At 38.0% G+C, this 20320-nt stretch overlaps 1 protein-coding gene across 4 annotated transcripts in view; it reads left to right on the top strand.

Moving 5' to 3' along the window:
- kalrna (kalirin RhoGEF kinase a) overlaps window positions 1-20320 on the top strand; it is a 142527-nt gene that overhangs the window by 110711 nt on the left and 11496 nt on the right. For 2 of the 4 annotated variants that reach the window (XM_086090380.1, XM_086090381.1), the window contains exons 41-56: window positions 4364-4570; window positions 6146-6219; window positions 6331-6477; window positions 7673-7768; window positions 9906-10024; window positions 10108-10174; window positions 10560-10663; window positions 10734-10803; window positions 10886-10972; window positions 11215-11307; window positions 11385-11435; window positions 11531-11608; window positions 11906-12091; window positions 12941-13112; window positions 13205-13413; window positions 16233-16519. In XM_086090380.1, the coding sequence (XP_085946506.1) occupies window positions 4364-4570; window positions 6146-6219; window positions 6331-6477; window positions 7673-7768; window positions 9906-10024; window positions 10108-10174; window positions 10560-10663; window positions 10734-10803; window positions 10886-10972; window positions 11215-11307; window positions 11385-11435; window positions 11531-11608; window positions 11906-12091; window positions 12941-13112; window positions 13205-13413; window positions 16233-16519 (2047 nt within the window). Of the gene's footprint in view, window positions 1-4363; window positions 4571-6145; window positions 6220-6330; window positions 6478-7672; window positions 7769-9905; window positions 10025-10107; window positions 10175-10559; window positions 10664-10733; window positions 10804-10885; window positions 10973-11214; window positions 11308-11384; window positions 11436-11530; window positions 11609-11905; window positions 12092-12940; window positions 13113-13204; window positions 13414-16232; window positions 17373-20320 lie in introns of those variants that run through there. The other 2 variants (XM_086090382.1, XM_086090383.1) reach the window with 2 other exon arrangements.

Here is a 20320-nt window from a genome sequence, read left to right on the forward strand (position 1 = left end):
ATGACTTCAATAGTTAACTCACAATTAATCACAAATGCTATATCTGTTCTAAATGTACTATAATTTTTTTCTAAGTTTTCATACTTTTGTTAACAAAAGTGGGAAAAAAATGTTCAACTAATAGAAATAGTTTAAATGAATTTTTGACGCCTATAGCCGTCAATGGCAGCGAATGAGTTAATATGTTAACTGTTGAACCAATCAGCAGCACCTGCAGAGGCATATAATAGTCTTTCAAAATGACTTTTGTTTGTTTCTCAACTCTTTACGTCTCTCGTGCAAATCCAGGCCTCATACGCTCCCACAGGCCACTAAAGCGAAAATATTTTACATACGAAGATTTACAATTTGGTTGAGCTTTTTTTTGCCTTCAAGGCGGTGCAGTCATACTCGGGGAGTGGAATGTTATCAATCAGTGTGCGCGTGCATGTTTTGTGTTGTCGAGCAACTGTCAAGGACGTTCAAGAGCTAACATGGCTTTTGCTGAATCCGCACAAGTCACATGACACTGCATTTGCACAACAGCACTTAAGGGAGTAACGAGTGAAGTGTTGCGCTAACGTCAGGGCAGGCTTGCGTGAGTGCGTGTCACATGATTTTTCAGCAAATCTTGCTATCGAGAGTTTCTCAGAAATGAAGCATTTTCTTTTTCTTTGGCTTTTTGTGATGCCCCACACAGGGGTGATGATAGCCATAGAATTAACTGTGTGCTATTTTAACTCCCATACAAATAAGTTAATGGTGCACTAAAAAATAAAAATAAAATAATAGACACAATAAAGGGAAAAATACATTTCAGTTGCTCATGATTAAAATGTGGTAAATGTATTTTCCCGTATGTTCCTTAAATATAATCATAAATTGTATATGTTAGTTTAACACATTTTAATTAAATTAATTAAATAAGCCTGTTTTCCATGTCTCCCTCCTTCAGCGGAGCTGAATCTAATGATCAGCTCATCAGCAAGCTTTGCAGAAGCCTGATTACGATCCTGATCATGAATCATGTGTGTTAGTGGTGAGAAACATGGAAAACTGGCTGGATAGGGGCTCTTGAGGACTGAATTTGGCCACCCCTGCTTTACATGTTCAAATGAAGGAATGTTGTGCATTGTAATGCCACTGTAGAATGTGTGATTTTAACAATAGAACCAGAAATAGAACTTCCTATGACATATTCTTCTTAGTTCAATAAAAAGAAAACACTGTTAATTAACTAATAATTAACTGCGTTAAATTTTTTACGTGTCCCTAAGACGTATTTATACGTGTTTTATGTTTTTTATGCTAGAGCATACAGAAGGCTTTGATGCAGCCTCTGAACTGAAGAAAATGCTTGAAGCAATGGTAGTTAACAAAAACGGCCAGCAGGTGGCATCACAGTATAAGAGATCAGCCAGGGCCATGTTGCAACAAGCTCTTTTTGCCAGTGTTTTCAAAAGGTTTTGCGAATAATGATGAAACTTAGTTATATTCTAATGCTAATTGCTGCAAAAACTGAAATATATACTTTCCTGATGAACGAAGAGACACTAATCTTTCTTTTGATAAGTTAATTTTTTTTATAGCAATAGAACACAATATTCTGCGGGCCTTGCAAAATCTGTGAAAATCCAGTAAAACAGCCGGGAGCAAAGGGGGTTGCTTTAGTGAAAATAGCTGGGAGTGAATGAGTTAAATAGTAATTACTTATACAAATTAATTTCACTTTATCAGCCTATGTATGCATTTATAGTATGTAGTAGTTTGCAACAGCTACACTAGTTGTCATCCTCTCACTTTCTTCTGGCGTCGGCATGTTTTAATCACACAGTTTCAATCAGGCCTTACTGGAAAGTGATGCACATTGTTTTTGAGAAACATATTTTGGGTGGTCACAACCGTCTCCATGGTGACACACACACACACACACAAAATGTCAGTGTGGTGGATTTTCTTCTCTCAGCTGAATGTGAATGAAAATAAGGTTCCTCCTCCTGAATTGTTTCATTTGCCCAGTTGCCCAGAGAAGTTAACCACTACAACTGAGCAAAAGCACAAGTCACATAAATATACGTACCGTATATGTGTATATATATATATATATATATATATAAGGAGCATATATAAAGAGTTCACATGTCACAAAGATTAGATTGAAGTCATTGACAACAATAGATCAGGTGGTCAAAAATGTCAATTTTGAAATTTCACCAATAATATCCTCCTTTAAGGTCTCTAATTTATTTTCCCAGCAGTCCAAAGGTTCAAATTGTAGTCAAAGTGTTTAGCTACTAATCACTTATTTTCAATGTGCATCATTAGCTAATGCGTTTTTAGCCAACAATGCAAGTATTGGCGGACCTGCCTGAAAATAACCCGGAATTCCTCGCCTTTAACATAATTTTACAAATGATTTGTGTACATGCATATAGCAACCAAGAAAAATTGAATTAATACACCATAATGTGACCCTCAAATTGAACAGAAGACGCAAAACGGCAATGACAGTAGGTTAACCCTTACCTTATAGAAGAAGTGAATGTCGTGTAATCCAAACATAGCGATAATCTTCAATTCCTGAATCTTTTTCTTTATCAAGTCCATTTCTTATTTAAATTTTCTGTATTCATGCATTAAAGCAAGTTATGTTGCAATACAATCGCTTCCCAGCAGAGGAGATTGACAATATAGGGAGTCGGGATTAAGTGGGAAAGTTTGGAAATGCCTGATGTTTTGATCAGTCCTTGATGTCGTCAATTTCATGTGACATGTATGAAAGATGACACGCCACATCATTGACGCGTCACAAATGAGTAAGCATCCGAGTACGCTTTGTGTATTTTTCCCAAATTTCTGAGCATTTTTCTCTCAAACTGTGAGTTTATTTCACGTAAATTTGTGAGTTTTTTTCTCGCAAAAATTTGGCACTTTATTATGTCACAAATTTGTGAGTTTAATTCTTGTAATTTGTGAGGTTTTTTTCTCGCAAAAATGTGCCACTTTTTAATGTCACAAATTTGCGAGTTTATTTTTCATAAATTTATGAGGTTTTTTTCTCGAAAATTTGCCACTTTATAATGTCACAAAAAGCTGTGAGTTTTTTCTCATACATTTGTGAGATTTTTTTCTTGCAAATTTGCCACTTTGTAATGTCGCAAATCTGTGAGGTTTTCTCGTGAATTTGTGAGTTTTTTCTCGGAATATTAGAACTATATATATTTATATATGTTCCTAATACGCCGTCGTACACTTGAGATATAATAGCCGTAGTAGAATATCAATAAAGTTTCTTGTCACAGGCCACACCAAGGGACACCAAATTCTCAAATCCAATTTGCCATTTCGGAAATTTGACCTCATTTAAAAAATATATATTTTTTGACCCATGTGGACCATTTCACATAATAATAAAAATATTAAATATTATTGTTGTTGGAAGTCTTTCTGCCGGTGTGTTTGTTTTGGCTAATACACAAGAGAGGACAAACTGTACTTAGCAGTGAGCAACATGAAGCTTTGGGGGTAAAAAAAGAAAATAGTTTATTGTTCTGCAAAGAACACCTCAGGAGATCCCCTTGAACTCTCGTTTCCTGTCGGAGACACACTTGCACTGTACGCCCGGCCGCACCTTTTCCCTCACAGCTGTGTGTGAGCGCAGCTGATCCACCGCACTGCTGACACATGACTGCACACACACACACAACACACACCCCCACACACACACACACTGACTGTCGAACAGAAGAAAAAAAATTATTCTACGTTGTTCTCTACATCCTGTTCCCTCAGATGAATGACAACTGTTTGTAATAAGTGAAACTACGCAATAGTGTTTCAAGTCTGCGCGCCGTCTTGTCAGCTTGTGTTAAAGCTTGAATGAATTGTGCAAATCCTGCGGTCACATTGAGCAAGGTCAAAAATAAAGGCAATCAAGTACTCTCAACTAAAGGTTTCTGGAAATTTTGCTTTTACACTTCCTTTGATAAAAAGTCAATGTACACAACATTGGATTTTTTATCTAATAACAACAGTTAATTTTCTTTTCTTTGTTTTTGGGCAAAAAATGTGCTGTCTTAGGGAAAAAATAGAGCTAAAAAACAACTATAAATAAAATATATTTATTATAACGTACAGAAATATTCAGAAAAAAAAACTACTTTAGGGATGAATTTGACACATTTCATCCATAAGAACTTTGTCCCGTAAATTCAAAATTTTGGATGACCGAACTGTTGTCTAATATTAGTCTAGTGCGTCACTTTCAGTATTGCAACCATTGCAATCATATTTCCTAGGAATATTTTAGTTCCCATTCTACTCCAAGTACTCTACCAGGAAATGTGCCTTCAAACGTTGACATTTTCTTGTTGTTCTTCTTCAGAAAACTATCCTGTCAGTGGCTCTGATGGGAAGACCGAATCGGTGGCAAACCTCCAGCCGCAGTCGTCCCTCAACTCATTGCAGTCCAACTCGCCAGGACCCAAACGCTCCGGAAACACGCTCCGGAAATGGCTGACCAATCCCGTCCGGCGCCTCAGTCATGGCAGTTCGGTTAAGAAACTCCCCAGTAACAAACAGAAGAAGACAGGTAAGAATGACTTAATTCCAACATGTATTTCCAGCCAATTTGGCCAAGTTCACATTAGTTTCTGATTTTGCATTACATTAGACAGCATTTTTTTTTAACTTTTTTTTTTTTATTCGAGGTTTAAGTAAACTTTTGTAGTTTTTTTTTTTTGCACTGATTCCAAGTCTGCCATTGTTTTTTTTCTCTAGCGCATTAAGTTTTTATATAATAAAAATAATAATAATAATATGTGTAATGTTGTTTAGTAATACTGTTTTTATGAATTTATCAGCAACAGGTGAAGTTGTTTTTGTTTTTTTCTGAAACAACATAGCGATAAATTAGAACGCATGGTAACATCCGTATTTTTTTTATTGATAAGATGCAAAAATAACATCAAAATGATGGGCTGATGGGCTTAAAAAAAACGAAGACTTTTTAAAGCCATATCTGAATAGAATTTGCTGTAGACCAATGTTATTCTTTTATAATTACAGTGTCCCCTCGTTTCTCGCGGGTTCATCTTTCAAGGCCTCGCTGTATTGTGGATTTTTTTACAGCATGCTTTTTTTTTTTTTTTAAAGCGTGTTGTTTTTTGTTTCTGTTTCTTTAGTTTTGTTTTTTTACAGTGTATGCCCCACGGTTCACGCGGGCCCGCGCCGGCCACGAGCACTCAAATGAAGTTTGTGGACTAACCAACCGTATAGATTTGTATAGATTTGTGAAAAAATATAAAACTTACCAGATTTTGACATAGGAGGTTCCGGCCCGACGTCACCGATATGCATGTCTACACAAAACTTGAGTGAAAACTTTTAAAGGCAAAAAGTAAGGTGGATAGATGAACTTGCTTGGGTTGACTCCTCCTGCAATTGCGTGTCGGTGCCATTTTAACAGAATAGAAAGAATAGAAGTCTGGGAAGTGTCAGTGTTAAATAAAAAAGGGTTTGTAACTACTTTCAGAAACGGAAAATTTGCCAGGTCAACTCCATTTCCCAGTTTCTTGTTAATGTTTATTGTATACAGAATAGCGACAATGAAAAAAAAGTTTAAAAACATCAGCTTTGACAAACAATGAAAGGGACTTAAAGGGCAAAAATAGCTTGGTCGACATTGTCCCCCTCCCCCAATTCCACATCAGTGAAATTTATACAGAACAGTAAGGTATAAAAAGCTGGGAAAATAATCTTATTTTAAACTGCGTAAAAAATAGCTGGGTCACCTTTGTCCCCCATTCCAGCAAGCTAGCATGAGACACGCTACACCGCAGTACTCTACTCTAAAAGCAATTAGGATAACAAACTGTTTTCTCATGCTACTGTCACATGTCGAGTCCATTCATGTCAGCTGACTAATACAAAGTGTTTGCCTCACTACATGACACCATCGACCCAGTTCAGATGATTTGGATGGTCATTAGCTTGTACTCTTTGCTAACAAAAATGTATGCACACAAAGGCGCCATTGTTATCTCCTGACCGTGTACCCTTCGGTGTAACACACAAATGAGCTATGTCTATTAAAAAAAATAACTTGTTCATTTAAATTCAATAAACGCTGAGTCATGAGTTAATATGTGTACTAATTGATTGACAGGTCCTGGGGGTGCAAGAGATGAGAGCAGGAAGGGCCAGCCTGAACTCAACCCGCAGGATGACATCATCGATGAGGTATCGTCTCAATCATGAAAACTAAACTCATGTTCTACAATATTTTTTCTGCGCTTAATAAAAATTTCATGGAATAGTATTATATCAATGCCTCCTATTATCCCACCTCAGCACATCCTCGGCAAGGAGGGTAACCTCCTCTCCAAGACGCCATCCGGCATGCAGAGTGGCGGCGAGGAGGAGCAGGATGAGGAGGCGCACACCCCACTGCCTCCGCCCATGGAGATCATCAAGGATTCCTCAGCGCAAGACGAAAAGGTGATTCAGATTAAATAAAAAGTCACTAGTCCTTTTGAAAGGGCTTGTAAATGCTAAGATAAAATGAAATACAGTGTTCCCCTACTAAAGCGTGATTCATTTTTCATGTCCACACGTATCACATATTTTTGAGTGGTCTTTTTTTATTTTTTTATTATCAGTTTCTAGAGTATAAAGCAGTGGTTCATAACCTTGTTGTTTGGCGAACCCGAGACTGACTCACAAGCACCAGGGGTTCAATCGAACCCCAGGTTAAGAACCACTGTTGTAAAAGCAAGTTTAAAGGGACATTCAGTGAGTAGAAGCCTGGCGAGCGACGCCGAAAGACCGAGCGAGCAGGAATTAGCCGGAGTAGCTAACAAGAGCAACAAGCGGGAGTTAATTGAAGCCATAGGCCGGAGTGGCTAACAAGAGCGGCTAGCGGAAGGAGCTAGTAAAATAAAAAATCGCTTCCTCAATAGAGTTGTTGTGTGCTTTGTTTTTATGTGCTAGCAGTTGTTTGAAGGTTATAATTAGCATAACAGTTATGCTAATTTCCATTAGCCTATCCTTGGCATTTTCCATTATATGTTATGTATCAGGTACTAATGTATACTTTGAGTAAAGTTAGTTTTAAAGAGTTAACATGTGTGACGAAGGAGTAAAACTAGTACGGTATGTACTGTAACATAACATAACATTGCTAAGGTGTCTCTATCGCATATTTTCACCTGTTGTGGGTATGGAATATAACCCGCACAATAAATTGACCTGATCAGACCTAATCTGGTTTTATGGGCCACAATCTAATTTCTGATCCTTTGGCTAAAGAATGTCAGATATCTTTAGAACTGATAAGAATGATGATTGAGAAAAATAACACAACCATGAAAGTGAGCAGCATTTTTTTCTGTTTGTGTTTTCATCAAAACTGTGATGGTAGTTATGTGATTTTTAAGTTTAGCACTTTGCTTTTTGGTTGAAAAGCATAATATTGTCAGTGGTTGTCCCTTGGCATTCACACAATGACCTTATTTTATAGTCATTCAGGTGGCAACTTTTGTTTTGTCCCTACTACTCACCCTCTCCTCCTCCAGTCAGGTTTCACTTTAACTGTCAATTTTCACTTTCTGGACTTTTTCCTTCCTTGACTATCGCCGTCCTTCCTAACACGCTCTTGTTGTTTTTGCCTCCTCTTGTCATCCTCCTCTTTCAGTCGTCGTCCTTGCTAACGTCTCTACAGTCGTCCTCTGAGGTGCCCTGCGCTGCCGAACTGGTTAGCGCCATAGAAAAACTGGTTAAAACCAAGATGGTGAGTGTGTGTGTGTGCGTGCTGTCTGTCTGGTTACCTTAGACATGAATATTTTTTTACCTCGCTTTTTATACATTGTCATGTAATGCTGTCCTCTGCTGGCTAACACTGGTAAAAAAAAAAATGGTTCTGTCATTCACAAACATCAACAGTTACTTGGTAGCTCCTCCAATGAATATAGTACATATATTAAACCGTCTATTCCAAATTCTGGATCTTACCAAAGCTACAAATTAATTTGTTGTTGACACAGAGCTAGATTAAGAATTATTTTCAAACATTAAATATAAAGTATTATGGCATATCAAGGCTACACACTTTCATTCCTACAACTTCTTTAATCCAGATTGTGTGGATGTTGTGCAAAAAATGTTTTGTGTTACGGATCAAGAGCAATCTAGTCATCTTTCGGTCACACCAAATGTCACATACCCAAAACAGCAGTAACATTTCAAGGTGTGTTTGTTTTACAACGATGATCAAGATTTTAGATCTACCCCAGATGGTAATCATTGTTAACATTGTCTTCGGGTTAAAGGAAAGTTCTACACCAAACATCACTCACATCCGTTAACAATTTTTTTGGGGGGGGGGGGGGGGGGGTTCTTTGTGTTGCAAAAATAATCCAGATAGCAATGCGGTCTTTTATAAATTTTATCCAGGCAACACTTTGTCTTGTCTTTAATGATATTTGTGTTACAAATATGATCCTGATTTAGAATACAGATCTGGGTTGAGTATCCAGAATGTTAATAAAGTTTTGTTAGCTACTTTATTGCATTTTCATTTAACCTTTATTTAACTAGGTTGGTCCCATTGAGATTAACTCATTCTCTCCCAGCCATTTTCACTAAAGTAACCGCCTTCGCTTCCGGCTGTTTTAGTGGATTTTGACTGACTTTGCAAGGCCTCTGAATATTGTGTTCTATTGCTATAAAAACATGGAACCTACCAAAAGATTAGAAGAAGATAAGAGTCTATTCTTTCACTAGGAAACATTTTTATATTTCTGTTAGTTTTTTATTTATTAGCATTAGAATATAGCTAAGCTTTTTCAATTTTCACAAATCTGTTTAAAACACTGGGGAAAATTGCCTTTTTGTAACATGGCCCTGGTTAATCTCATATACTATGCTCCCACCTGCTGGCGGTTTTTGTAATAACTACAATTGCTTTATGCTTTCTCTTCAGTTCAGAAGCTGTGTCAAAGCCTTCTGTATGCTCTAGCATTAAAAATAAAAAACATAAAAAGCGTATAAATAAGTTTTTGAGACCATGGCAATATTTAAAATAGAACGTATTTATACATTTTTTGGGAGCAAATTAGTTCAAAACCTCTTTTTCAAGAGAGACCTGGCAGAGCAAGTAAAATAACACAGATTTACAGACATACAATACAGATTGAGACAAATTAAAAATTTACAAAGTACAACATTTTAAATTAAATGATTAATAAAATTGTTCAACCAGCCAAGCTAAAGACATGGACACTGTATGGAAGCTGTTTCCGTGTCTTTCAATGTAGATTTAAAAACATTTAAGGACACCAGTTCCTTGAGCTTTAAGTCGTTGTGCAGAAGATTCCAGACCGAGGGTGCTGAGTACCCAAAAGCCTTTTTTCTTTTTTCTTTTTTTAACCAATTTCTGTCCGAGCGTTTGGGATAGAGAACAAAAAGTGGTCCTGCGAACGCAATGTGTGTTTATGTTCATGTTAGAAAAATAATCCAGATCTACATTGTGGCTCCACATCATTAAAGCTTTATACGTTTGACCTTACATCACAGCAAAGCAATACACCAAATTTCATCAACCTCTCTGTCCACAGCTCTGACAAGAGATGAGTTACAAAAATGTAAATCCTGATAATGAGTGGAAGTTAAGAAACAACTGAAAAGAGTAACAAACAACACAGGCCACCTCACGGCCAAACAATGATGACAAAAATCACCACCTTTACCATCTTGAGCCAACCTAAAATTGAATGTGTTCTTCATCACACTAATCCCACTTGTTTTTGTGCAAAATCCTGCCAACAAACAAATTCAGGCATCAAAACATTGCCTACTTGTCAAAGGTATCGACTACTTAGCTGTACTTTAACCCCCATCTATCTTTTCTTTTTTCTTTTTTGCAACAGACCTTAGAACCAGGCGCACACCCCGTCTTCTCCCCACTCTCCCCACCGGAACAAAGCACACCAGTCCAGCCCCGGAACCATGAACTTGAGCAGAGAGCCAAAGCCATGAGGGGGCGCATGTGAGTCCAACACCTGCCTCACTTCGATGCACATGCTCTTGATGTATTTCCAATAATAAAGTGACCTTTTTGTTTCCGCTTAGGTTTGTTCTTAATGAGTTGATCCAGACGGAGAAGGACTATGTCAAAGACTTGGGCATCGTGGTTGAGGTTAGTCATCAATCGTTTTTAACCAGAGGTGGCAAATCGAGGTCCAGAAAGTAAAAATCATGCCACAGTTTGGTTTTAGCCCCTAATGCTAGCTGGCTAGCTAGCTCACTCCCTTAGTAGGTAAACAAGCACCATTGGAGCTAGCTCGGGAGCTAGCTATCTAGCATTTGGGGCTAAAGCCAAACTGTGGCAGGGTTTTTACTTTCTGGACCTCGATTTGCCACCTCTGTTTTTAACACAATTTTTAACTTCTTTGAAAAGTTTGTATTTAATGTTATGGCTACTTGATATGTATGTATGGAATTCTTGAAGGTTAACAGAATTAATTAGGTTAGGAATTAGGTTAACAGAAAAAACGTATTGCATGATGTCATCGTCTTTGCAGGGTTTCATGAAGAGGATAGAGGAAATAGGTGTTCCCGATGACATGAAAGGAAAAGAGAAAATCGTCTTTGGCAACATCCATCAGATATTCGACTGGCATAGAGAGTAAGTCACAGAGAATCTTGGATTTGAACATTTGTGGTTGTGTCTGATCGATTTTGTTCTGTGCTTGCAGCTTCTTTGTGGTAGAACTGGAGAAATGTCTGGACGACCATGAACACCTCCCCGAGCTCTTCATCAAACATGTAAGTGAGAAGACGAGGAGGCCATTATTCTCCCTGAGTGTCCACCTGCTGAACTTTGTTTTTGTTGTTTTTGTTTTCGCAGGAGAGAAGACTGCACATGTACGTGATCTACTGTCAGAACAAACCCAAGTCTGAGTTCATTGTAGCAGAATATGACAATTATTTTGATGTGAGTTACCTTTTATACTTTACAAGTATTGTGACACACCTTTCTATTGAAAAGCATGTCATGTACAGGAACATGATTTTGCACACTGACCCTCCAACATTAACTTCCTCAGGGAAATGTTTTAGCTCCACTCATTTTCTTTATTCTCACGATCTTTGCTATGCTTTTCCTATAACCATAGTTGTTACTGCACTATTTCAGGTTGATTTGAATTTGAGGTCCTTTTTGTTTCTCCATTGCAGGGAGTCCAGCAGGATATTCAATGCCGGTTGACCATTAGCGATTTCCTTATCAAACCAATCCAAAGGATCACCAAATATCAGCTGCTACTGAAGGTATGTCATCAGGTCTGTGTTTGGTACCAGTGGCGACTTTGTAATGTATATTCATGCCGTGCCATAATTTGTCGTAGGATTTCCTGAAGTACAGCTCCAAGGCGGGAATGGACTGTAAACAAGTAGAGGTAAAAACAACTTGAACTAACTTGCACTGGACAGAAATACAAAGTACTGCCTTCAATGCCTCTTGATGTCCAATCACTGTGTCTTCCCCCTACAGCAAGCAGTAGATCTGATGTCTCAGGTTCCCAAATTGTGTAACGACATGATGAACTTAGGTCGACTACAAGGATACGAGGTATATATATATATTTTTTTACCTAAAACTGAATATAAAGTGAACCTCAGGGATCCAGACCCACTCGCATTTGATGAAAATCCGCAATACAGAGACAGACAACATAAAAACATTGCAGCGCAATGTGGTTCTACACTGAAGGCATTCAACTCTCTTAATTGTTTTTACAAACTTTGAAAGTATGCTTAAAACCTTCAGACATTGTGTGCCAGTTTTAGGATAAGAATCTTAAGAATAAAGAGCACTTGGTCACCAGGATGTACTGCCAAATTGTTGACCAGTGTTGTTCCTGCCCAGGGCAAGCTGACCAATCAGGGCAAGCTGCTGCAGCAGGAGACTTTCTTCGTGACCGAGCAGGACGCCGGCGTCTTGTCGCGCTCAAAAGAACGGCGGGTGTTCCTCTTCGAGCAGATCGTCATCTTCAGTGAGCTGCTCAGGAAAGGCTCGTCCACGCCCGGATACCAGTTCAAAAAGAGCATCAAGGTACTCGACTTACGGACAAAATTATTAGCCCCCCTAAGAAATGTTGGAGTTTCTTCAAGATTGTATCAATTTATTTTATTTTTTTTACAGAGCAAGGAATTTTCAAAATAAAATTTCTGGACATACTAGCTTTCTTTAGAAGGCACAAACTATTTATATTTGTACACCAAAACCGAATTAATCAAGAAAAAACAAAAATGACCTGGGACATTATTAACGTTACATGTGCTGTGCTCAAAGGTGATCAGGTGAATCAGGGGATTTCACTCAGGTTTAAGTAAAAAATAAAAATAAAAAAGCTTTTAAAAGCCTCAGTATGTTACATTGAGCTGTATGTTGAGAAATTACCATGCCAAACGAACAAAATCTGTTTGGACTTAAGAAAACTTATTATTGATGCACACAGAGCAGGATAAACAAAGCCATCACAGTATTTTCAAGTGTCAAGAACTGGAATGAGAAGTGTAATCCAGGGAGTGCAACTCACTTTTTTTTTATGAAACTTTATTGCTTCACCATTTTGCAGTTTTGTCTTTACCGTTATGCAAGAAGTTCGTTTCTGGGGGCCAACCACCACTTGTTCTGTCAATCAGGATTGCCTTTACTATGAATTCCTAACATTTTAAATAATGTTTTGAAAGTAGGACTTTAAACTTAGCTTTTTCGGCATAGGAGACATTTACAGATATAAAGCAAAGGCTGCATTTAAAAGAGATTTTTTACAAGTGTCTTTACTGCGTTTCATCAAATTAGATGAAAATTACACATATACATATATTTGCTATATTGTCGTATTTTGAGTTGTGATCTGTAAGGAATTTCTAGTCATAACGATGGTGTTGACTTTAGGTGTCCTACTTGGATCTGGCGCAGAGCGTGGACAACGATCCGTGCAAGTTTGTCTTGTCGTGTCGCAGCTCTTCGGAGAGTTTCACCCTCCAGGCGGCCAACGTTGACACCAAGCAAGTCTGGGTTGGACACATCCAGGCACTACTGGATGCTCAAAGCAACTTTGTGTCCGGTGAGAACAAATTGCTCACATTCAGATTATCCTGGAACTTTTCAACCTGGCGGTCATTTTTCATTGCAAAGGTTTTGTGTCCTCCAACACAGCACTCGTGTACCCCATCGAGCACCAGCAGAGGTGCGGCGGCAGCTCGTCGCTGACCAGAAACCGCTCAACTGCCAGCAATCGCTCAACCACACCCTCTCACAGCCGGCCCTCGTCGGCAGTCGGCCTCGGCGACAAGGACGGCGAGAGACGACGGAGCCAGTTGACCACGTCAACCTCCAACGGCGGCACGTCGTGCTTCGACGCCAAGGTGAGTCTTAAGAAAGGATAGTTTTACCCTCTGTCATTATGCCTCTACTTTATTCATTGGGTTTTTTTTCCCATTGGCAAAACCAGGCACTATTTTTAATACTGCTATTTCTCAGTCTGGCATTTTTCTAACCACCGTTATTCACTGAAATACAACTATTTGATTATTTTGTAGTCCGGCCAAAACAATACATGTATATCTCTTTGGCAGCATCTTGGTGGGAAGAAACTATGTTTGAAGTGATTTAAAGAACTTCACTGTGCCAAAAGTAGTGCTTTGCAGATTAGCATAAAAAAAAAACACGCTGCGAGTTGCGGAGTTTAATTTAAGCACAAATAGTACAGTATATTGCTGTCATCTTATTGGCAATTATAGTGGCATCTGTCAGGTTTAATTAACTTAGAACATTTAATAAACAACAGACAAGGAACGAAGACAACAGACTAGATTCTGTGTCAGTCCTGGCCCATTAATTGATATTTAACATTTAGTATTTTCATTATTAGTCACCCTTGTATTGGCTTTTATCTCCATCATTATTCTTTGATCATAATTTTGAGGGCTTTCCCGTGCTAAAAACATACCGTTTGCTAGAATGCTCATTAGGGGTGTGAATTGCCTAGTACCTAGCGATTCGACCCGTATCACGATTCATAGGTCACGAGTCGTTTCGATACCGATTAATCCCAATACGAATCTATAAATTAATTATTGCGGAATTTTTTTTAAACTCAAATTTAGAAAATATTAATCAGTAAACTTGTACATGAACACAGTAAGATTGTTATGAAAATGTATTTATTCATCTGAAACTTCAGGTTTATAACTGTGAGCCACTGTATTTAACAAATAATTTGTTGCAATCTGTTTCCTGTTTAAACAGCATTAAAATAAACTATTAAGGCTTAATGTTCCATTAATATAACATTCTTCCATGCTTTACGTGTGAACCCTAAGTAAGACGTTTTGTTGAATATTTCCATTAAAAAATTGATGTTAAAACATCGATTCGGCCGCATATCGAATCGATTCAAGATTAACGCACTGTAATATTGTGATATATTGCTGAATCGATTTTTTTTAACACCCCTAAAGCTCATCCTCAGTTCTCTTTTATTATGCTGTTATCTAATATAGTACAATGTTCTTTATTGATAAGTATAACGAAACCATTTTGATTTGAGGAGGCTTGAAGAGATTGTCATTTCAATTCCTTTCAATGGGGATTAATAATTTGGTATAGATTTGAACCTCAGTTTGGCAGACTAAGTGGGGAAAAGGGTCGTCTTTTAGAACTGATTCGCCGTTACACTGAAGTACTTTATTCCATGGCCCAAAAACACCCAATGTAGGACAACATTATTGTTTTGTCCTTTTTCTTAGCCTAGAAATGCCCAGTACAGTACAAATGATCAAATTGGCTGGAATTGTTATGACTTTCGACTTACTTGGCAAAAACTTCTAAAAGACTCGTCTTTACTTTGGCTTGGCATTCATGAGACTCGACCTTGCAAGTCATTCTGTTTAAATCTAAAAATATATACAGTATATTGTACACCTTTTTGTTTTTGAGAAGAAGAAAAAAATATGTTTGTGTGTGTCAAGTACGCTGTAACCCAGTTATCGGTAGGCAAGGCTATGAGGTGAAGGCTGAGGCTGGCTTGTTAAAGTGGAAGTCAACCTTAAACATTTCTTGACAATAATATGTTATATGTGACTTCACTAATATGAGTTATGAAACAAAATCCAGCCATTTTTATCTAACGTCGGGGCGGCCATTTTGCCACTTACTGTCGACTGAAGATGACATCTCAGTTGCACAGGGCTCAGGCAACGACCAATCACAGCTCACCTGTTTTCTAAAGCTGCGCTGTGATTGGTTGTTACCAGAGACCTGAGCAACATTGATGTCATCTTCAGCCGACAGCAAGTGGCAAAATGCACCCCCCCCCCCCCCCCCCCCCCGAGATGGATTAATAATTGCTGGATTTCTCTGCTTAACTCATATTACACTAACACAATATTAACTATTAAAAATGTTTTGGGGTTGACTTCCAAAAGATGATTACATTAGGATTCAAAGGTTGTTGTTTTTTGGGTGAAACGGGCAAAAATACAATAGCTACATGCAAAGTTTGCATTTCAAGGATAATAGACACATTATCTATGGCATTTACTTTCATCTGTCAGAGCTTAGTAAGCTAGCTTCACAGTTCACACAGCTAGCTTACTAAAATAGCTGTGTGAACTGTGAAGCTAAGTTAGCTTGACAGTTTAGCTTCACAGTTACACAGCTGGCTTACTAAGCGAGCTGTGAAGCTAAGTTAACTTGACGCTAAGTTAGCTTGAAGCTAAGTTAGCTTGACAGTTTAGCTTCATGTCAGTTGTGCATTTAAATGAGAACAGTAAGTGATAGATTAAATATTATGGAGACTGTTATCTAATGCTACCATTAAAACACGATGACGGTTTAAGCATAGAAATGTATACATAGACTCCACTTTGAGTTGCTTTTCTGGACATCAGCGTGTCTGCCATATTTGATGTGGCGGAGCCTCTGTAAATGAACGCACGTCAACTTACCTGAACTTCACAATGCGACAAAGTTGCTTATAGATGACATAAAAATATTTTTGCTGTTCTTCCTCCTCCTCTTCCTTGATCCCAACCTCCACCCTCACCTCCCTCAGGACGACACCCGTAACGGCATCCCAGTCGTCCGCACCGTAGTCCAGCCCTCGTAGATGCACCCTGTAACCTTGTCCTCCTCTTCTTCCTCTTTCTCTCCCCATCCTTGCCGCCATCCTCGTCTTCCTCAGGAGAACGACGGCGGCTGCTGCAATGGCGCTTCGTCCGCCATGCGTGTGGTTCAGGACTACTCCGCACTGAAGGAGAACGAGATATGCGTGAGTCAGGGTGAGACGGTGCAGGCCCTGGCCACCAATCAGCAGAACATGTACCTCGTTTACCGGCCCGCCAACAGCCAGTCGCCCGCCGCCGAGGGCTGGGTGCCAGGCCACGTCCTGGGCCCGGCCCACAAGCCCTTAAAAGACTCCTCCTCCGCCACGTCCTTCTCTGCGGCAGTGGCCGACGCCAACAACATCAAGTAAGTCCAAGCCCCCCCCTCCCCATCCCACCACCACAGCACTTGTTTACCCTCAGCACTTGGATGGAATCGGATGGCCTCCATTTTACAAATCTCCTCACTGGCGTCTCGTTGCCCACAGTGATGCTTTTTCAGTTACTGGCTGCCAACAAACTCTAGAGCTAGACTGGATAGAATCTCGTAGCTGATCTGGAATGTGGAGCTTAAAAACCGGACTTATTTCAGTTCCTAACACCCTGCTTTTTCTTCTTATTTTGTTATTATTGTTGCTTGTTTTCTCCTGTTTGTTTTTGTTTTGTTTTGTTTTGTTTTTTTAAGAAAAAAAAGACTGTTTTCTCCGCAGTGGAGATTTCTGTTGTTGTCTGTGGCAATCTCTAAGCGTTTTTGTGTTAACCCCTCTTGTTGCCTTATGACTATTAATTATTTTTATTTGAGGACAAAGTTGGATCCTTTTCCTCCTCCATGTTGGTTTTTGTTTATTATGTCGGTAGTTCACTGTACAAATATGTCTCGACTGAGGCTCTCGAGCATTCCTGTTTATAAAAACAAAGACGGAAAATCCTTTTTGCACTATTTAAGAAAATTATGAAGTCAAGCTGTGCAATATGTTTTTCGTCCAAAAGGCCACAGGCAGTAGTGTACTGTTGCTAGTCTCCAAGAAGAATAATTTTAAATGTATTTTAAATATGTAAAATAAAGCCTTTTGGATGGATGTGAGCATGTGGTAGCAAAATAAGCCTATATGTGACGGGAGAAGTTTGTTTTCTTCTGGGTCACAAAGATGGAGGACATGGACAGTTTGTAGTTTTTAACAGTTTGTAAATAAACTACAAGAGCGAACATGCAGCAAACACGACAAGTCTGCTACTTCTTTCATTCAATGCAAGTCATGTAGTTTGTTTTTTTTTACTTCAGAAAATGTTATCTTTACAAATCGATAAAATACTTTTATACTCTTATTTATCACCCTTATTATTTATTTTCAAGTATTTTAAGTTTTTACTAACATCACCGGTTTGCAACTCCACGGATGTTAAGGGGAAAATACTTTTTTTTGTCTATAGAATCATATAGAAATAAATAACTGTTTACCATTAGCTTATTTGTAATCAAAATATTATTTATTTTTATGGAATTTAATATTTAAAAAAAGTTAGTATCTAGTTTAAGATATTGTTTAAGGTTTTTAATAAATGTCAATATTGTAAAATGTAATGGTGGTAATGCGAAATATGTAATTTTTTTTTTATAAATAACAAAAAAATGTGTACTTGCATGTCTTTGCTGTTTAAGGAATGCATCTCAAAATTTTTATTTAGAGAACATTATGAAAACATTTTTGTTGTTGTTGTCTTGCGGTTAAAACTTGGACAAGTTTTTGTTCGACAGCGATACTATAAATTCTGAACATGCCAAGAGTCATCATAGCAAAAATGATTATTTGTGACCGTTGGTGCCATCTGTGGTGGTTTGAGTGAAAAGGTAAATATCACTTTTTAAAATCTTCCTGCCTTACTTCCTCCCCAATAATTAGATTTGATCAGTGTCAACATTAAAGAGCGAGTGACCATGTAGATGTCATCATATAATTTCTTGGCACGTAGAAACACATTTGCACCACATTTTTATTTTCAATTGAAGTTGTCAATTCTTAAATTGTGCATTTCTTAATATTATAATTAATTGCCATTATTTTTATGTATTACTGTTGTTTTGTATTATATTTTAGTTTAATGTAATATAGGAAATAGTTAAAAAAAATGTATCTATATATTATTTATTTTAATAATAGTAAATGTATTTTATTTTACCAAATTTATTCATTAAATTTTGTCTGAAAAAAGTCAGGTCAAGGCGGAAAATTTAATGTGAAACATTAGCATTGATGTTATAATTCATTCATTCGTTCTAGGCTCTTTAAACAACTTTATGGAGTCACAACACAGAAACAGAGGATGTAGCAATACTCAGGCAGAAACAATGAGCAATACAGTGGAGGTTCACCATGTACACCAAATACAGATGTCAGAATGCTATGCTAGCTAGCAGCTACATTAATTTAGTATTAACCGTATGACAAATGCTCACACTTATTAACCCTGAAATAATGAAAGTTATTTTTCAGAGAGCTTGAGCTTATGACAAATATACAACCCAATTCCATTGAAGTTGGGACGTTGCGTAAAATGTAAATAAAAACACAATACAATTATTTGCAAATCCTTTTCTATCGATAGTCAATTGAATACACTACAAAGACAAACTGATGAATATATTTTTTTCGTTGTTGTTATTATTATTATTTTATTTTTATTTTAATTTTTGAAATATTCTCTCAAATAGAATTTGACGTCTGCAACACATTCCGACAAAACTTGCATAGCCCCCCCCCCCCCCCCCCAAAAAAAAAGCTGGAGAAATTGAGGAATGGTTTAAAACAAATCACCTGTTTGTAACATTCCACATTAATTACATTAATGGCAGGCAAATGTCCTGATTGGGTATCAAATCCCCATAAATCTCAGTTGTTCACAAAAAAAACAACCTCAAAACAAAGTCCATATATCAAAAAACACAGAGAAATACCGCTGGCTTCTTTTGGGCCAAGCTCATCTGAGATGGACTGATGCAAAGTGGAAAAGTGTGCTGTGGGCTGACGAGTCCACATTTTAATTGTTTTTGGAAATCATCAACATCATGTTCCTCATAAAATAGGGCAATGGAGACCCAGGACTGTTGAGCAACTGAAGTTCTACATCAAGCAGGAATGGGGGAAAAATTTCCATTTACAAAAGGCTTCCTTGCGGGCATCCAATTCAAACGAGTGAATATTTGAAATAACAAAAAAAGGTTTGAGTTTCAATATTAACTAATTCACTCCCAGCCATTTTCACTGAAGCAACCCCCTTCGCTCCCGTTTTACTGGATTTTGACTGATTTTGCAAGGCCCACAGAATATTGTGTTCTATTGCTATAAAAACATGGAACCTACCAAAAGATAGATTAGAGTTTTTACTTTGATCAGGAAAAAAGTATATATCTATCTGGTTCCGTTGTGCAGCAATTAGCATTAGAATATAGCTAAGTTCCCTCATTATTCACAAACCTGTTGAAAACAATGGGAAAAAGAGCTTTTTGTAACATGGCCCTGGTTGATCTCTTATACTCTGCTCCCACCTGCTAGCCCTTTTTGTACTTACTACCATTGCCTCAATTGTTCACTTCAGTTCAGAGGCTGCGTCAAAGCTCTAGCTTTTCTGGGTGGGCACACTCGGTCCTCGAGGACCGGAATCCCGCAGGTTTTGGATGTTTCCCCTCTCCAACACAGCTGATATATGATCAGCTCATCAGCAAGCTCCGCATAAGCCTGATGACGATCTTGTTGATTGGAATCAGCTGCGTTGAAGCAGGGAAACATCCAAAATCTGCAGGATTCCGGCCCTCGAGGACCGAGTTTGCTTACTACTTACTGCTCTAGCATTAAAAAACAACAACATATAAATACGTCTTTGGGACACTGGTAATATTTAAAATAGAACATATTCATACATTTTTGGGAGCAAATGAGTTAAATGTCTTGGTAGTGTATTCAATTGGATATGTGTATTTTGTATATTTACATTTTGCACAAATGTACCAAATCCACTGGATTTGGGGTTTGTACATATTACATATGTAATAAGTATAATTGGCTCTAAGTTTAGTCTTTTTTTGTGTTATAAAAGTGATTTCGCCCACGCGACCTAAAGCAGCTGGTCACGTCCGTGCTCGTCTGTGACCCTTCGTTGACATGTCTTGTTC

This window comes from Leptonotus elevatus, chromosome 12, assembly GCF_054856555.1.
Source record: "Leptonotus elevatus isolate MCC_2025b chromosome 12, RoL_Lele_1.0, whole genome shotgun sequence".
NCBI lineage: Eukaryota > Metazoa > Chordata > Actinopteri > Syngnathiformes > Syngnathidae > Leptonotus > Leptonotus elevatus.